At 40.6% G+C, this 13,052-nt stretch overlaps 1 protein-coding gene across 1 annotated transcript in view; it reads left to right on the top strand.

The window, feature by feature from the left end:
- Positions 1-13,052, top strand: part of LOC138620899 (receptor tyrosine-protein kinase erbB-4-like) — a 299,444-nt gene that overhangs the window by 151,396 nt on the left and 134,996 nt on the right. The window contains exon 3 of the mRNA XM_069698538.1: positions 11,257-11,443. Coding sequence (XP_069554639.1) covers positions 11,257-11,443 — 187 coding nt within the window. The remainder of the gene's footprint in view (positions 1-11,256; positions 11,444-13,052) is intronic.

Genomic DNA, 13,052 nt, shown 5'->3' with positions numbered 1-13,052 from the left:
AATCTTAGAACGACACTCAAAATCGGAGAACATTTGGATGGACAAATCACCCCTTCAGCAGTAAAGGTAATCTGAGTTATTTGTATAATGAAGCATTTGGGGCCAATACTGATATTAATAAGTAAAATACAAAATACAGTAATGATAAATCAATGAGAATGTGTTCATCAAAAAGTTGTGATAGAGATATGTAATGAAGGCCAGATATTTAAAAAGTTTAAGGATAAACTTCAATGTCCTAAATGACATCAGTGCATTGAAACAATGAACTATAATGTAATAATTGTAGAAAGACCCACAAATAGAACTGTTTGTGAATTGCCCAAGGCATTTTTTCTGCATTATTTTGCAGAAAAACAGTTTTCCTATTGGACTACAAATACGCAGATACTGATGTATCTGTCATAGGCCAATATTGGCTGAAAAGTTCTAAATAAAAGTTACAAATGTGACAAAATGTGTTGGTTCATCTTTTGATCCCAGGTGAACTGTCATCTGCCAGTAAACTGTACACATCATGTTCATGTTTATCAGTCAGTGCGAGGCAAAAAACAAACAAATTTGGGGTATGTAACTGGGAATGTAAGACTGTGTGGTGTCAAATAGTAGCAAAGTTGGATGGTTTCTCTTGCAACCTCACTTTGGGTTACTGACTTTCTCTTTACATTTTTCATTGTTTTCATTAAAGGTTTGTAGATATTTATGTGGTACAGCTGCTGTGCAAATACACAAAAAAGAGTTTTAGGTTATAGTGATCCGTTTGGTTAACATACACACAGTAAATTTGCATCTCAGTCAAAACACTAACAATAGAAACTGTAGTGTAAAGGCTGAGGAGTCGAACTTGAAAAGTGGAACCAAGATGCTTACCACCAACACGGTGTAAAGCTATATCACAGAATCATTATAAACTTTCATTACAGTGCAAATTTTCTCCTATTTCCAGAAAACTTTACAACACCATTGGGATTTGGCTCCCAGGCCTGATTAGAGAGCTAACCATGGGCTACATGGATCTAGGGCCACCTCCCACCCCAGGCCACACATCAGCACATAGTAGGGGAGCGTAGGGAAGTGATTACTCTCGGATTAAGACTTGCCTCACCGCAGATATGTGCGGCATAATTAAATAATGGCTGCCTCCACCCGAACAGTCCCAATGCAGATGAGCCTCCCAGCCTCCTCAGATCGCCACAATATTAACCATGACACAGGCGTAACCAGGCCGGTAATTAATGCACTGAATCAATTACAAATTAGTCAATTTGTGGAATTCCCCACAGGAGTCCACTCATTACCAGTGCTCTGATGGAGTCGCAACTTCTCCTCATGGGAAGGTGTGTCACTTCACTGTTCTCCTTTACTGTCCGTCTTTATCTTTTCTCGAGGTAGGATTTGGAAGACAAATAGAGGAGGAAATTAATTCTGCCTGCAACTTGGCATTACATTGCAAATTAAAATGTCAGCTAGACAACAGTAGATTACAGGTATTTCCCAACTAGAGAAGAGCATGAAGCTGATTAAAACAAATGATGGCACCTTTAGAAGGTAGCTGAGGGGATACCATTAGTTGGCACCGTTGTGACAAATCTCGCCTAAATCTGCTATACTATTGCTCAAAGCTTCAGTATTCTTCAATGTGATTCTAGTCATGATACGCTGTTCAAATGAGCATTTTTTTTTTTTTTTTTAATTTCCCCTCGGGGATTAATAAAGTAACTACCTAACCTAACCTAAATTTGCTCAGCCGCTCTGAAGGGCGGACCAATCAGCAACAAGTGTCAGCGGTTTAGTGCATTTGTCCTGCCTCTCCCTCACTGTGATTGGATGGCTGGTGTACGTGAGTGCAGAGTTTTACGCAGAGTTTGACATTTTTTAACTCTCAGTGGCTGGAAGAAAACGTTTAGCGCCCAGCCCGGAATAAACACTCAGCACCTTGTCACGCTGATGCCATTCATTAAAAACAATTTTTTTTTTTTTTTTTTTTTTTAAATGATGTGCTTCGGAAAAAAAATGCCCTTTGTACTTGCAGCTGAGGCAGGGAGTCAGATGGTTTTGTCGCATGCTAATTGATTAAAATGAACCCGAGGTCTAGTGGAGTGGAGTGAGGCTAGTGGCACCAGGCTAGTGGCAATCAAGCCAGGTAGACTTTGCACTATACAGGTACCCCTCAATGTACAGCTTTAAAAGCCGGTACATTTTCCACAACATGTAATGTTGTAAGCATTTTGTAAATGTTTATATTAGTTTCTGTGCTTTTGCTATTCACTGCTGCTAAATAAGTATGTATTAACAGTGCAGTGGATAGTTTACAGTAATTCTAGAAGTATACCTAACTAAATTGGTATTGAAGGAAAGTGCTTTTGTAAAGAATATGGCTCTCTCTCCTCACTCTGTATTCATGTTCCAATAGCATAACAAAAGGTGAACACCATGCTATTAATTTTCCTGCCAAAGGTGAGAGTCGGTCTAAATGACAGAGGGCTCTCTAGCTCAATTCAGGAACTGTCAAGAAGGTGAAATGGGAAAGAGCTGCCATGATGAGAGACAGTGGGAGAAAGTATGGCCGTGTGTGCGTGTTTGTGTATGTGTGGTTTATATTTTCCTGCCCACAAACCCTTGAAAGGCAGAATTCAGTAAACAGAACAGATGTAAAAAAAAAGAAAAGAAAGATATGATATATTCCCAGTACTTCTTATACTCAAATATAGCTGCACCAACCGAGTGTTCCTAACATTTTGTCCACCCTATTAACATACATGGGAATACGAGAGAGACTTTTCAAAATAATGCAGTCCAGTATCCCACCTCAGTAATAACCATAAAATGGAGCAATCGCCTTTCTGACATGATCAACAAAAACAGAGGCTTTGTAGAAGTAGTATTTAGTGATGTATTGGATTACGTTATATTGCTCAGGTGTTCCTAATAAAGTACCCTGTGAGTGTATATAGGAATATATTTCACAAGGATTGCAAAGTCATCCTAAAATTTCAAGGGACACATCTGATCAAGAGCAATAAAGGCAGTGCTAGAAGAATGTGGCACTTTATGGAGCAACACTCATGCATCAGTGTCAGTGAATGATGGGTCCTGGCTAAGGAAAAGCAAAACTGAGGTCTTGCCCAAAATGGGAGTGAATCCAGTGAACACTTACAGTTGATGACAGTCACATTTTGATTTATAAAAATAATAATAAGTGGCCTGTACTGTGGTTGGAGTTCAATTTATTGTACAGGGACTGACTTAGTCTGAGAAAATGATTAAATGGGACGTTGTCCCAAGTAAAAATTAAGCCGAACTCATTTGTTACATTCTGCTTCCACTTGCATTTCATTCAAAAGGTAATTTTCACATTTGACTCATTCCTGATTGATGCCCCTTGGAATGCATTATCCAGAATTACTCACACTCTGATCATGTGTTTCTCTCAAAGGCAGAATCAAACATTTGTCATAAGCTAAATGCTCTGATTTGATTTGATTTCCCAAATGAATATTTGAATTGTTTCCCAGTCACAGTAGGATAGTAGGGTATGACAGCAGTACTCGTAGAGTAAACTAAAACTAAACAGAACGTTTTCCATTGTGTTTAGGGTTTGGGGAGCATCAATATCAGCTATAGTATGGTACCTGAAGAAGTGATGCATAGTGTATATAGGTATGGAAACAACCTGATGCACCCCTGGCAGAGTGGGTGTCTATTGTAGCAGCCCCCAGTGGCTCTCAGAGGAATTGCACTTTAAAGCACTTCCGCATTGGCTTCTTTTGTCAGACCCAGGGACAACATCCATTTTTATATACAGCCTATATTCTCCATCAATATTTAGAAGGGTGGTTTCTGCTTTCATTGTTTATCTGAACAGTTGATTGATTAGTATTTCACTTTCCAACAAGTCACAAAACAAGAAAAGGAGTTTGGGGTTCACACCAAACTGGAGCTTCAAAGTTTGGCCACTTTGAAAAGTTCTCCAACCAGTATACGGTCTGACACAACAACAACAAATATGATAGCATCAACCAAGGCCTGGTTCATGCTAGACTCGCTCGGCTGCCATGTATTCACACCCTCCAGTTGGCCGTTAAGGAGGATTGTTTGGCTCAGAGAAGTGTTAGTCATGGCAGAAGACATACATTTTATAAATAATGCATCTCATCCTGGCTTCACTTAGGGACTTTACCCAAAAACTGATCCCTGGCCAGAGATTTAATTCCTGAATTCCTGCTCTCACAATGCTGCATAGGCAGTTGACCAAAGAAACTGACAATGGCAGCAAACAATAAAGGGAACTTTCGCTGAAGCTTTGTGCTTTTCTAACATGGAGAAGAAAAAAACAAACATTTCAATGACTTCACTTAATCCAAATGATTATAAAAAGATTAATACAATTGTCAACATGCAATTAGAGATATACCTTGTACCTTAGTACACTATACTACAATTTTGTTACGATAATAAAAGGCATTCATTTGGTTTTCATCAATGTAACACTAGTAAAAATCGTCAGTGCAAGACAAAGGGAGAGAAATGCATTCAGAATGCTGCACAAAAATAAAGAGATTGAAGTGAAAGATACAGAAAGAAGAAAAGAGAAAGAGACTTGCATTTTCTCAATGGCTTCGTTTGTAAATCAATAAGAGATGTGTCATGATTCATTGTCTGAGTTGAGACGATGGGAGAGGTGTTAAATAAGGTGAGAGAGAGTTTAGGAGACTTACACAGATCAGCCACATATCAGCATAATCACACCTCTTAGCCCGGATTAAAAAAAAGCGAATTAATGGGAACAGTTGTCACAGACAATCTTACTTCTCTCCTTTTTATCGCTCTCCTCAATGACGGCAGCCATCAGAAACATCACCTGACAAAATACCTTGTTTTACTATGGACACAAACTATACTGTGGTGTCATAATTGCTTGAAAAACAGTGTATTTTGCACGTGGCTGTGCATCATTCATGCGCAGGAGCAGAACTTACTGATCCACCCTCATATGTCTTGTGTTGTAACACTAAGCAATCGTCTTACTCATATAAAACAGGTCAAATCCATTTCAAACCAGATAGGAGATATCAGACATTATAATACCCATCGCATGTGTGTATTTGTTGTGTTTTCTATCTGTGTATGTGTGTGCTACACTGTGGAGTGATATTTGTATTAAATTACACCCTTAACTGGCCAAATGGTAGCAAAGCAAAAGTAGCCTTTTCTACCACATTGCTTAAAATGTGGAAAGGCTGTTAAAGAAAATATTCAGGCGCAATGAGACCCCACAACTTCACAAAAATCACAACAAATAGAATTCATTAAAACAAATGAATAATACTCAACAAGCTCCTTAGAAGTTTTTGTTAGAATTTTTTTTTTTTCTGCTCTGTGCAGATAATCACAGATTTTTGTAGTAAGCCCGGCTTGTGTTTAGTATGAGCAAGCCTGATAGGGGAAATTATATTGTACCCGAAAAAAAATGTATGTCTCTGCAGTGGCAGTGAACACAACATGGGCCCACTGATAACTCCTGTTTTCAGAGCTTAACAAGATACTTAGTGCGGATTAAACAGTAACTTTACCCACGATAACCTGCAGGGCTACAACCATGAACTGATGCCCCCCCCCCCACCACCACCACACACACACACACACACACACACACACACACACACACACACACACACACACACACACACACACACACACACACACACACACACACACACACACACACACACACACACACACACAGACAGATACAACAGAGAGTCTTTTGTAGTAGAACTGCTAGCTTTACTGCAGCATATTTACCCACACAGAGACTCCAAAAGGTATTGGCAACGCCAAAATGTCTGTTCTCTACTATATGTGTTTCTTTTCAGTTGAAGTCAGGAACTGCGCCTATTTGGAAAGCTGTAGTAAGTTCGGGCTACTTATCCAGATGTCTTTAATTTAGAGGAGGTGGCGAGAGCAAGGTCAGCACGACCCACAGAGCCACTACAGACACGTATATAGGAAGTACATGAGTTGAAGTCAAATTAAATGCTCCTTTAAGTTGCCTCTTTGAGAACTGGAATTCAAAATTGAGAGGATCCTCAGATTTGCCTTTTCTAATGAACAGCCACCTGTCTTGTACACAGGGCTTCAGCCAAATAAACATATATCATAGCTTTTTCAAAGAGAACCTCTCCTTTATACATTATATGTATTATGTCTATGTCTTGCCCGTTCACATGATTCCCTCCATATCCAACCTATTTTTTCTGTATTTGACGATTGTGGTGTTTTCTGTCAATGATGCATGCACCTTACAGGGCTTTTTTGTCATCGGGCTTGGCAAGTAAACTGTCATCCTGTCGCAACCAATGACACTCAAACATCAACCAAGTACTGAACATTGCCTCTGTGTACATGACATACACACCCTGAATAGGGACTTCTCAAAGTCACCCATTCTTGCCAATATCATTAGCAAGCTACAACCTCTCAAAACCTCAAACAAAAGCCAAACACATACATTTTTTTTATGTCATAACTCCTGTTCTGTTGCATTGTCTTGTATTGATTTATTGTATACTTATTTGTTACTGTAATCACACTTTAAGTGAGTGAAATAGTCCTTCTTGCCTTGTTGTGCAGAGAATTGAAATGCTATTTTCCTCAGTGAATTTTTTGAGTAGAACAGCGTTCCTAGAAAGCAGATGGCATTGACCCTCCGTAGAGGCAAGAGAAGGACATGGAACGCTAACAGAGGGGTTTCATCAGCTTTCATGGCATTTGTTCTTTTTTTGTTGTTCTTTTTTTTTAACCACGGTCGACAACAGCAAAAAAACAAAAAAACTGTCTAATCTCACGAGGATTCCTTTGTAGAGCCACACACACACACACACACACACACACACACACACACACACACACACACACACACACACACACACACACACACACACACATTTGTTTTATAAGAGCATCAAAATTGTGGTGTAAGAAACAGAAGGGATAGTTTCTCTTCATCTTCAGAGATGATTTATCATAATCATCTTGTCCAAGCAATAAAAGATACTTCTGTGATTTGCACGCATACACTCCTACACTCACACACACACACACACACACACACACACACACACACACACACACACACACACACACACACACACACACACACACACACACACACACACACACACACACACACACACACACACACACACACACACACACACACACACATCAAAGGCAGCATCACCTGCAGTTGTTTGAAGTGGCTCGTATTGGGTTTGAGCCTCTCCAGAGGGATTGAGGTGTTACTGGGGAGCTTGCAGGTTGGAGGTGGGCAACTTAAACCAAAACATGGATATGAAAAAAAAAAAAAAAGCCTGAAAAATAGCTCACAGATTCCATCAGGGACACCACTCCTGCTGGGAAATATTGCTCTCAGGCAACGCCAGTATGATGACATAATAGAGTCATACTATAACTGACTTTTTAAGAGATATGTGTGATTTATACACAGTCGAGGTTAATGCTCATTTATTAACATTTAATATCAGAAATTAATGTCAAAACAGTAATGAAGCCTTCACTTTCCAAAATGGGACATTTACCAGTAAAATTTCCATTAGGTTGTCAGTTACATTGAGGATGATCTCTTTGGAAAACTCCGGAGGATTTTCTTACTTACACTTGTAGACACTACATCCGGATTCTGTGTCTGTTTACAGATGTGGATGTGAGCTCAGGCAGCGGATTTAGAGAAGCGATATGGAAATGGAGGATGAGGGCTTAGTGATGCAAACCTTAAGCCCTCCCAGTGCATTCCTGTGTATCTGACTTCAATGACCGCAGCCCAGCGGAGCACATTTCTGTGCTTCAATATGTATGGTAATGAGAGGCAATCATGGTAACGTGTGTTCAGTCTCTTCAAACATGCTAATGGTGTCCATTGCCCCAACATTTCACCCTTCCTCAGAACCTTTGCCGTGTCTTCTGACCTGGAACAGGTGGGCTTTTAATTATGCATTAAAACATACGTACACCCAGTCCAGTCCACTTCACCGAGCTTCTGCTGCAATGTGTATTCCTCCCTCTTCAGGTTCCCTTTCTTCCTCTACCCTTTTTCCTTCCTCCCTTCACTGCCTCCACCCCAAAAAACACCCCTCTCTTCCTCCTTTTAGAAGTCAGGGATTGAAGGACTTGATTTCAAAACTGTGCACGTCTCGGTGACTCAAGTGAGGGGTTTGTTCCGCCGCCACACTTCCGTTCACAAATGCTCCCGTTTTGGGAGGAGGGAGAAATCCCTGTTAATCTAGTGAATCTGGCTCTCTCGTTCCCTTTTGTTCATTGTTGCTGAGATCCTGAAACCTTGATCTCTTGGGAGACTTGGAGGTTGGAGGAACTGGGGGGTTCCTACACAGTGTCGTAAGAAGGTCCCACTTCCGAGTGTCTACACAACACGTTTCCATCCTTATTCACTGAAGGGATTACGGATGATCAACAGTTTGCACTGACCTCTTCGAATCTGGAATGGCAGTGCATCTGATACCGTCAGAGGTTAACATGAGGTTATGTCAACAGGAATAGAAAATAAGCACAAAGATGTCGCAACTTTGGTTTCAGTAAGATGAGGCCGTGTCTCTGTTCCATGTGCCTCACACACCTTTATCCAAAGAGCTGCAGAGCTATTTTTATTGGGAGAAATCCAGGACAACAATAGGTCACGCAGTTATATTTAGCAGGTAATTTACTGCTCTAATTGCACTGTAGCTAGATACAGGATATGACTTGCTAGCACAGACAAAAAATTTAAACGCTGTTACAGTGGCACCTGTGTTATAATTTGAATTTCTACTCTTTCCTTTTGAATGTTATATTTCAGCGCTATTCCTTTGTGGGGCTCATGGTAAAGCTCGTTGTTATCCAGGTGCCTGTTTCCATGAAGCGGGCATGCCGTGCACTTGGCCTGCACCAGCGGTGTAACCGGGGGGGTTGCTTGTTTTGTTGATGTGTGTTTAATGAAAGTGACCACGCACAGAGCAGATTTGTCCATTAGCTCAGCAAGAGCCTGTAATCACTACAAGTTGTTTCCCCTTTTTCATGCAGTTCATTATTGAACAAACAATCTGTGGGGAGAAAAGCTTGTGGATCTGCCATCTTCTCTCTCCCTCATTTTATTTCCCTCTGCACGGCTGCACTTTGGAAAGTATTGATTCAATGGCTTGAAAATAACAAACCGACAACTGTGTGAGTGCAGTAATCAACAGCCTCAGAAAAAAAAAAACATGTATAAAAGCAACCATGAGGTGTGTGCCCTGAAGTAATTATTAGCTACTGTATATGTGCTCAGCAGGCAGAGTTGATTGCCCTTACCTTTGTGTGCAACCCTCTGCTTTTTGGGTGGAAGAAACAGGATTGTTGATGAGGAGGATATGGCAGAGTGTCCAAGGCTATGTCAATGTACTACACAGAGTTGAATTTATTTGGTTGTTGAGCAAGACTGCAAAGACCTTCAAACCCGCAGCAGGGCGAATGTGAGTCATCCAAAAAACCTTGTGTTGTACTCTGTGTTTCACACTGATGGCACAAAGTACTTCATGCACACACATCGAATACGCTCCGCATATTGTAGTTCTACTATACATCCACCCAGGATTTACAATGACAAATGTACCTATAAATTCCAATAATGCATCAAGTTTTGACATGTGGACACACCATGATCCTCAGAGATTCTCTAACTGTTAGAATATTTTCAGTAACACAAAGGAGCTAACTTAATCTTTTTTTAAATTTATTTTCCAGCTAGTTTTTAAACCAATAAACACATGCAGACACAGACTGAATAAAAAGTCTCCATCACTCATTCATATAAATATACTCAGACTCGCCAGACTCTGGCCCGTCTGTTTCTATTAATGGTAATCAGCAGGGTAATGATGACGGAGCTGTGACTGGTGGCTGATGGCCATGCTCTCTGACAGCTGTCAGACGCCATGACTACACTGCCAGGGCCCTCCTTAGGACTTATTTCAGCTCAGTACATCAGCTGCAACAGCACTTCACACAGAGACTTGTTGATTATGAGAATAAGCGGGCCGGCGTGGAAAGACTTCTCTGACCGCCTGTCTGCTAATGACAGCCACCATGATGGTGGATGGGAGAAAGAGGACACTGCCTGTCACTTTGATTCATGCAACAACAGCTCCAACTGGGTGGCTCCCGCCAAAGTTTCGACAGTCGTTATATCCCCTCCTAAATGACATTTAAAGTGTGAAGCTATGGCTGTCCTTGTGGCTCAGTCACTCCGGGCCGGGCCCCGGACATGAGCGCTGAACCCTGGGCCAAGTTTTGCAGTGAGGTCACAAACCCTGGAGCAAATTCGCCTCGCTCAGATGCTCGAACTCAACTCACTGGCATTATTGAATCTGTGGAAAGTGACCTTGAAGATAGATGCCGTCAATGATCTCGTGACTTTCCTTTTTTTTTTTTTAGACTGTCATGTTTTGTTTGTTTCTTCTGCTTCTGTACTGCATTCTCTACCACCACTCGCTTTGTCTCTGAGTGCATCTATTTTCAGAGGCAACTGTATTCAATTCTATATATATTTAAAGCTCAAAAGATGATTTTAGTTTTTTAAACAAAGACTTTTACAGAGCAACGTATTATTTGTTGGGGCAAGGAGCACATATATACTGGAGCTTTCCAAATAAACAAGATTTTCTTGAATTATTAATGCTTATCACAGTGTGACTTAAGAATAAACACAGAAAGGAGACATTTTGATCAGCCATTTTGTCTAATTCAAAGTCACAGTAGCGAGATTCAGTGGTGTGACTAAGTATATTTCATTTGACATCTGCTGCTACAAGTGTACCACCACGCCAGTCTACAATTTCTCTTTACATACCACACAATGTGAAGGAAAACCAAATGTAGAGACATGCAGTTTGTTAGCTTCAGCAAATAGTTTCTCTTCATTATCCAGATGTGTTGTAAAACTTTTTTTATAACATATTTTTTGTTGCATTTTTGCCTGAAAACATTATGGACTAAACCCTGAAGTTTTCATATGCTGAAAAAGCGATGATGCCCCTCTACCTTTTATCCTTGCACTAACTCACTTGCAGAATCAATCATTTCAGATCCATGGGGAAAAGCATATTTTAATCCCTTTCATATTTTTCACATTCAAATTGGATTTGCTTCCATACTCTCCATAGTTAAGACACAAACTAACAACTCCCTCCATAACTCTGTCCGCAGTCTATCCGAGAAGTGACTGGCTACGTGTTGGTGGCTCTGAACCAGTTTGACTACCTGCCTTTGGAGAACTTGAGGATCATCCGAGGAACAAAGCTATACGAGGACCGCTACTCTCTCGCAATCTTCCTCAACTACAGACGTGATGGAAACTTCGGCCTGCGGCAGTTGGGTCTGAAGAACCTGACAGGCAAGTGGCTGAGTTATATTCTGGTTGCTCACATTTGTCTGTGTTGTGTCTTGTGGTTATTTATGGTATTTTTTTTGTTTTTATGTTTAAGTACACCACCCAGAGTCAGTAAAACAAACAGTTCTAAATCTTGTATATAAAGTTACCTTTTATATTTCAATTTATAATTGAGTTGGAGGCAACAAATGACAGCAATTCACTGTGTGACCCTCTTCATAACTGAAGGTCATGGTCAAACGAAAACAGATTGATTTATATTTCTACCAATTTCAAAGGTAACACCTAGGAGGTGGATTAAAAGGAATGCTTCACAGATTCTCACCTGAAACTGTTTATATACTTCATTACCTTGTTGGATAAAAAGTCTTAGCTGTTCAACCAGTTCTTTTGTCCTGCACAAGATAACTTATTTGACCTTTTTCTTGATTTAACAATTGTGACTGGCAACAGGTAGCATTAGTTGTAATTAATTCAACAGTAAGATGTCAAAAATATCTCCAGTATCACAAAGACAGAATCATGCAAAGAGCTTACCACATGCCACAATTAAACATGGACAAAGCTACAATTGCAATGAGAAAAAGGTTGGAGGGCTCAATGCAGACTGAAATAAATTAATTGGCCACTGTGCTGGTAGTTGTTTACTGGCTTCAGTCAAGTGTTGTCACTACCTGGCATTCTACTACTTTTGGCAGTAACTAGTAATTTAACAAATTACCTTTTTAAATTAAATAACTCAATTAAAATGACTGAAATCGAAGTGGGCTTGTTACTTATCACTTCCATCTTGCGTGAACCGGGAGTGCATCGCTTCGATGGAGGTGGACAGTTCATCATCAGTACCCAACAGTCATCTGGTTGGAATCTAGGCCCAGACAGGATTTGGTTGTTTTTTACTTCAATCCTATCTCGCAAGGGAAACCATCAATCCCTGCCTTCCTGCAGCCTCAACCAAGTGTTTGGATGCCAATGGGGACAACGAGAGGCATGCGGTGCTCACATGCTTTAGAAGACAGGCACGGAAGCCACAGGGAGAGTGATGGAGCGCGAAGCTTCCCCAACACCCCGACCTGAAGTAAGGGAGGTTCGTCCATGTCAAACCGAAAGCAGACTGGAGAGACCCTCAACAGTCGGGAGACAAAGGAGAGCTCGCTGCTCGCATCACTTGATAATACGTGTGCATTGAGAGAATTGAAGCAGATCATTAAAAGTGACGCAAAAGTTACTTTCCTAGGTAACTAAATTATATTTGTATGCAGTAATCTGCAAAGTAATTCAATTTCTTTTGAAAGATGTAAGTATTAACTGTTACTTTCACAACACGGCTTCTGTCACCTTCACACAAGATGAGAATATGCAGACGGTCAGCCTTTTCTTCTTTTCCCAAGATCCCGAGTGGTGCTGTTATCACAATTAACCCTTGCACACCAAAGGATATGATGTTTACTCACAGTGTTGTGTAAAGACTTTATCTCTTCTGGCGTTTCTGCCGATCACTCCCACAAAAACTATTCTCATCTGAATTACGACCCACTCTGCAATCAAACGAAGCGTGTTTTGTCAGGAGTTGGAGAAGACAGTGAATGCAATTGCTGATAAATAGTGTACA

This window comes from Brachyistius frenatus, unplaced genomic scaffold (assembly GCF_029030835.1).
Source record: "Brachyistius frenatus isolate BFR_SWC_R1_liver_20210118 unplaced genomic scaffold, ASM2903083v1 Contig_27, whole genome shotgun sequence".
NCBI lineage: Eukaryota > Metazoa > Chordata > Actinopteri > Embiotocidae > Brachyistius > Brachyistius frenatus.
This window is presented reverse-complemented; position numbering and strand designations above follow the sequence as displayed.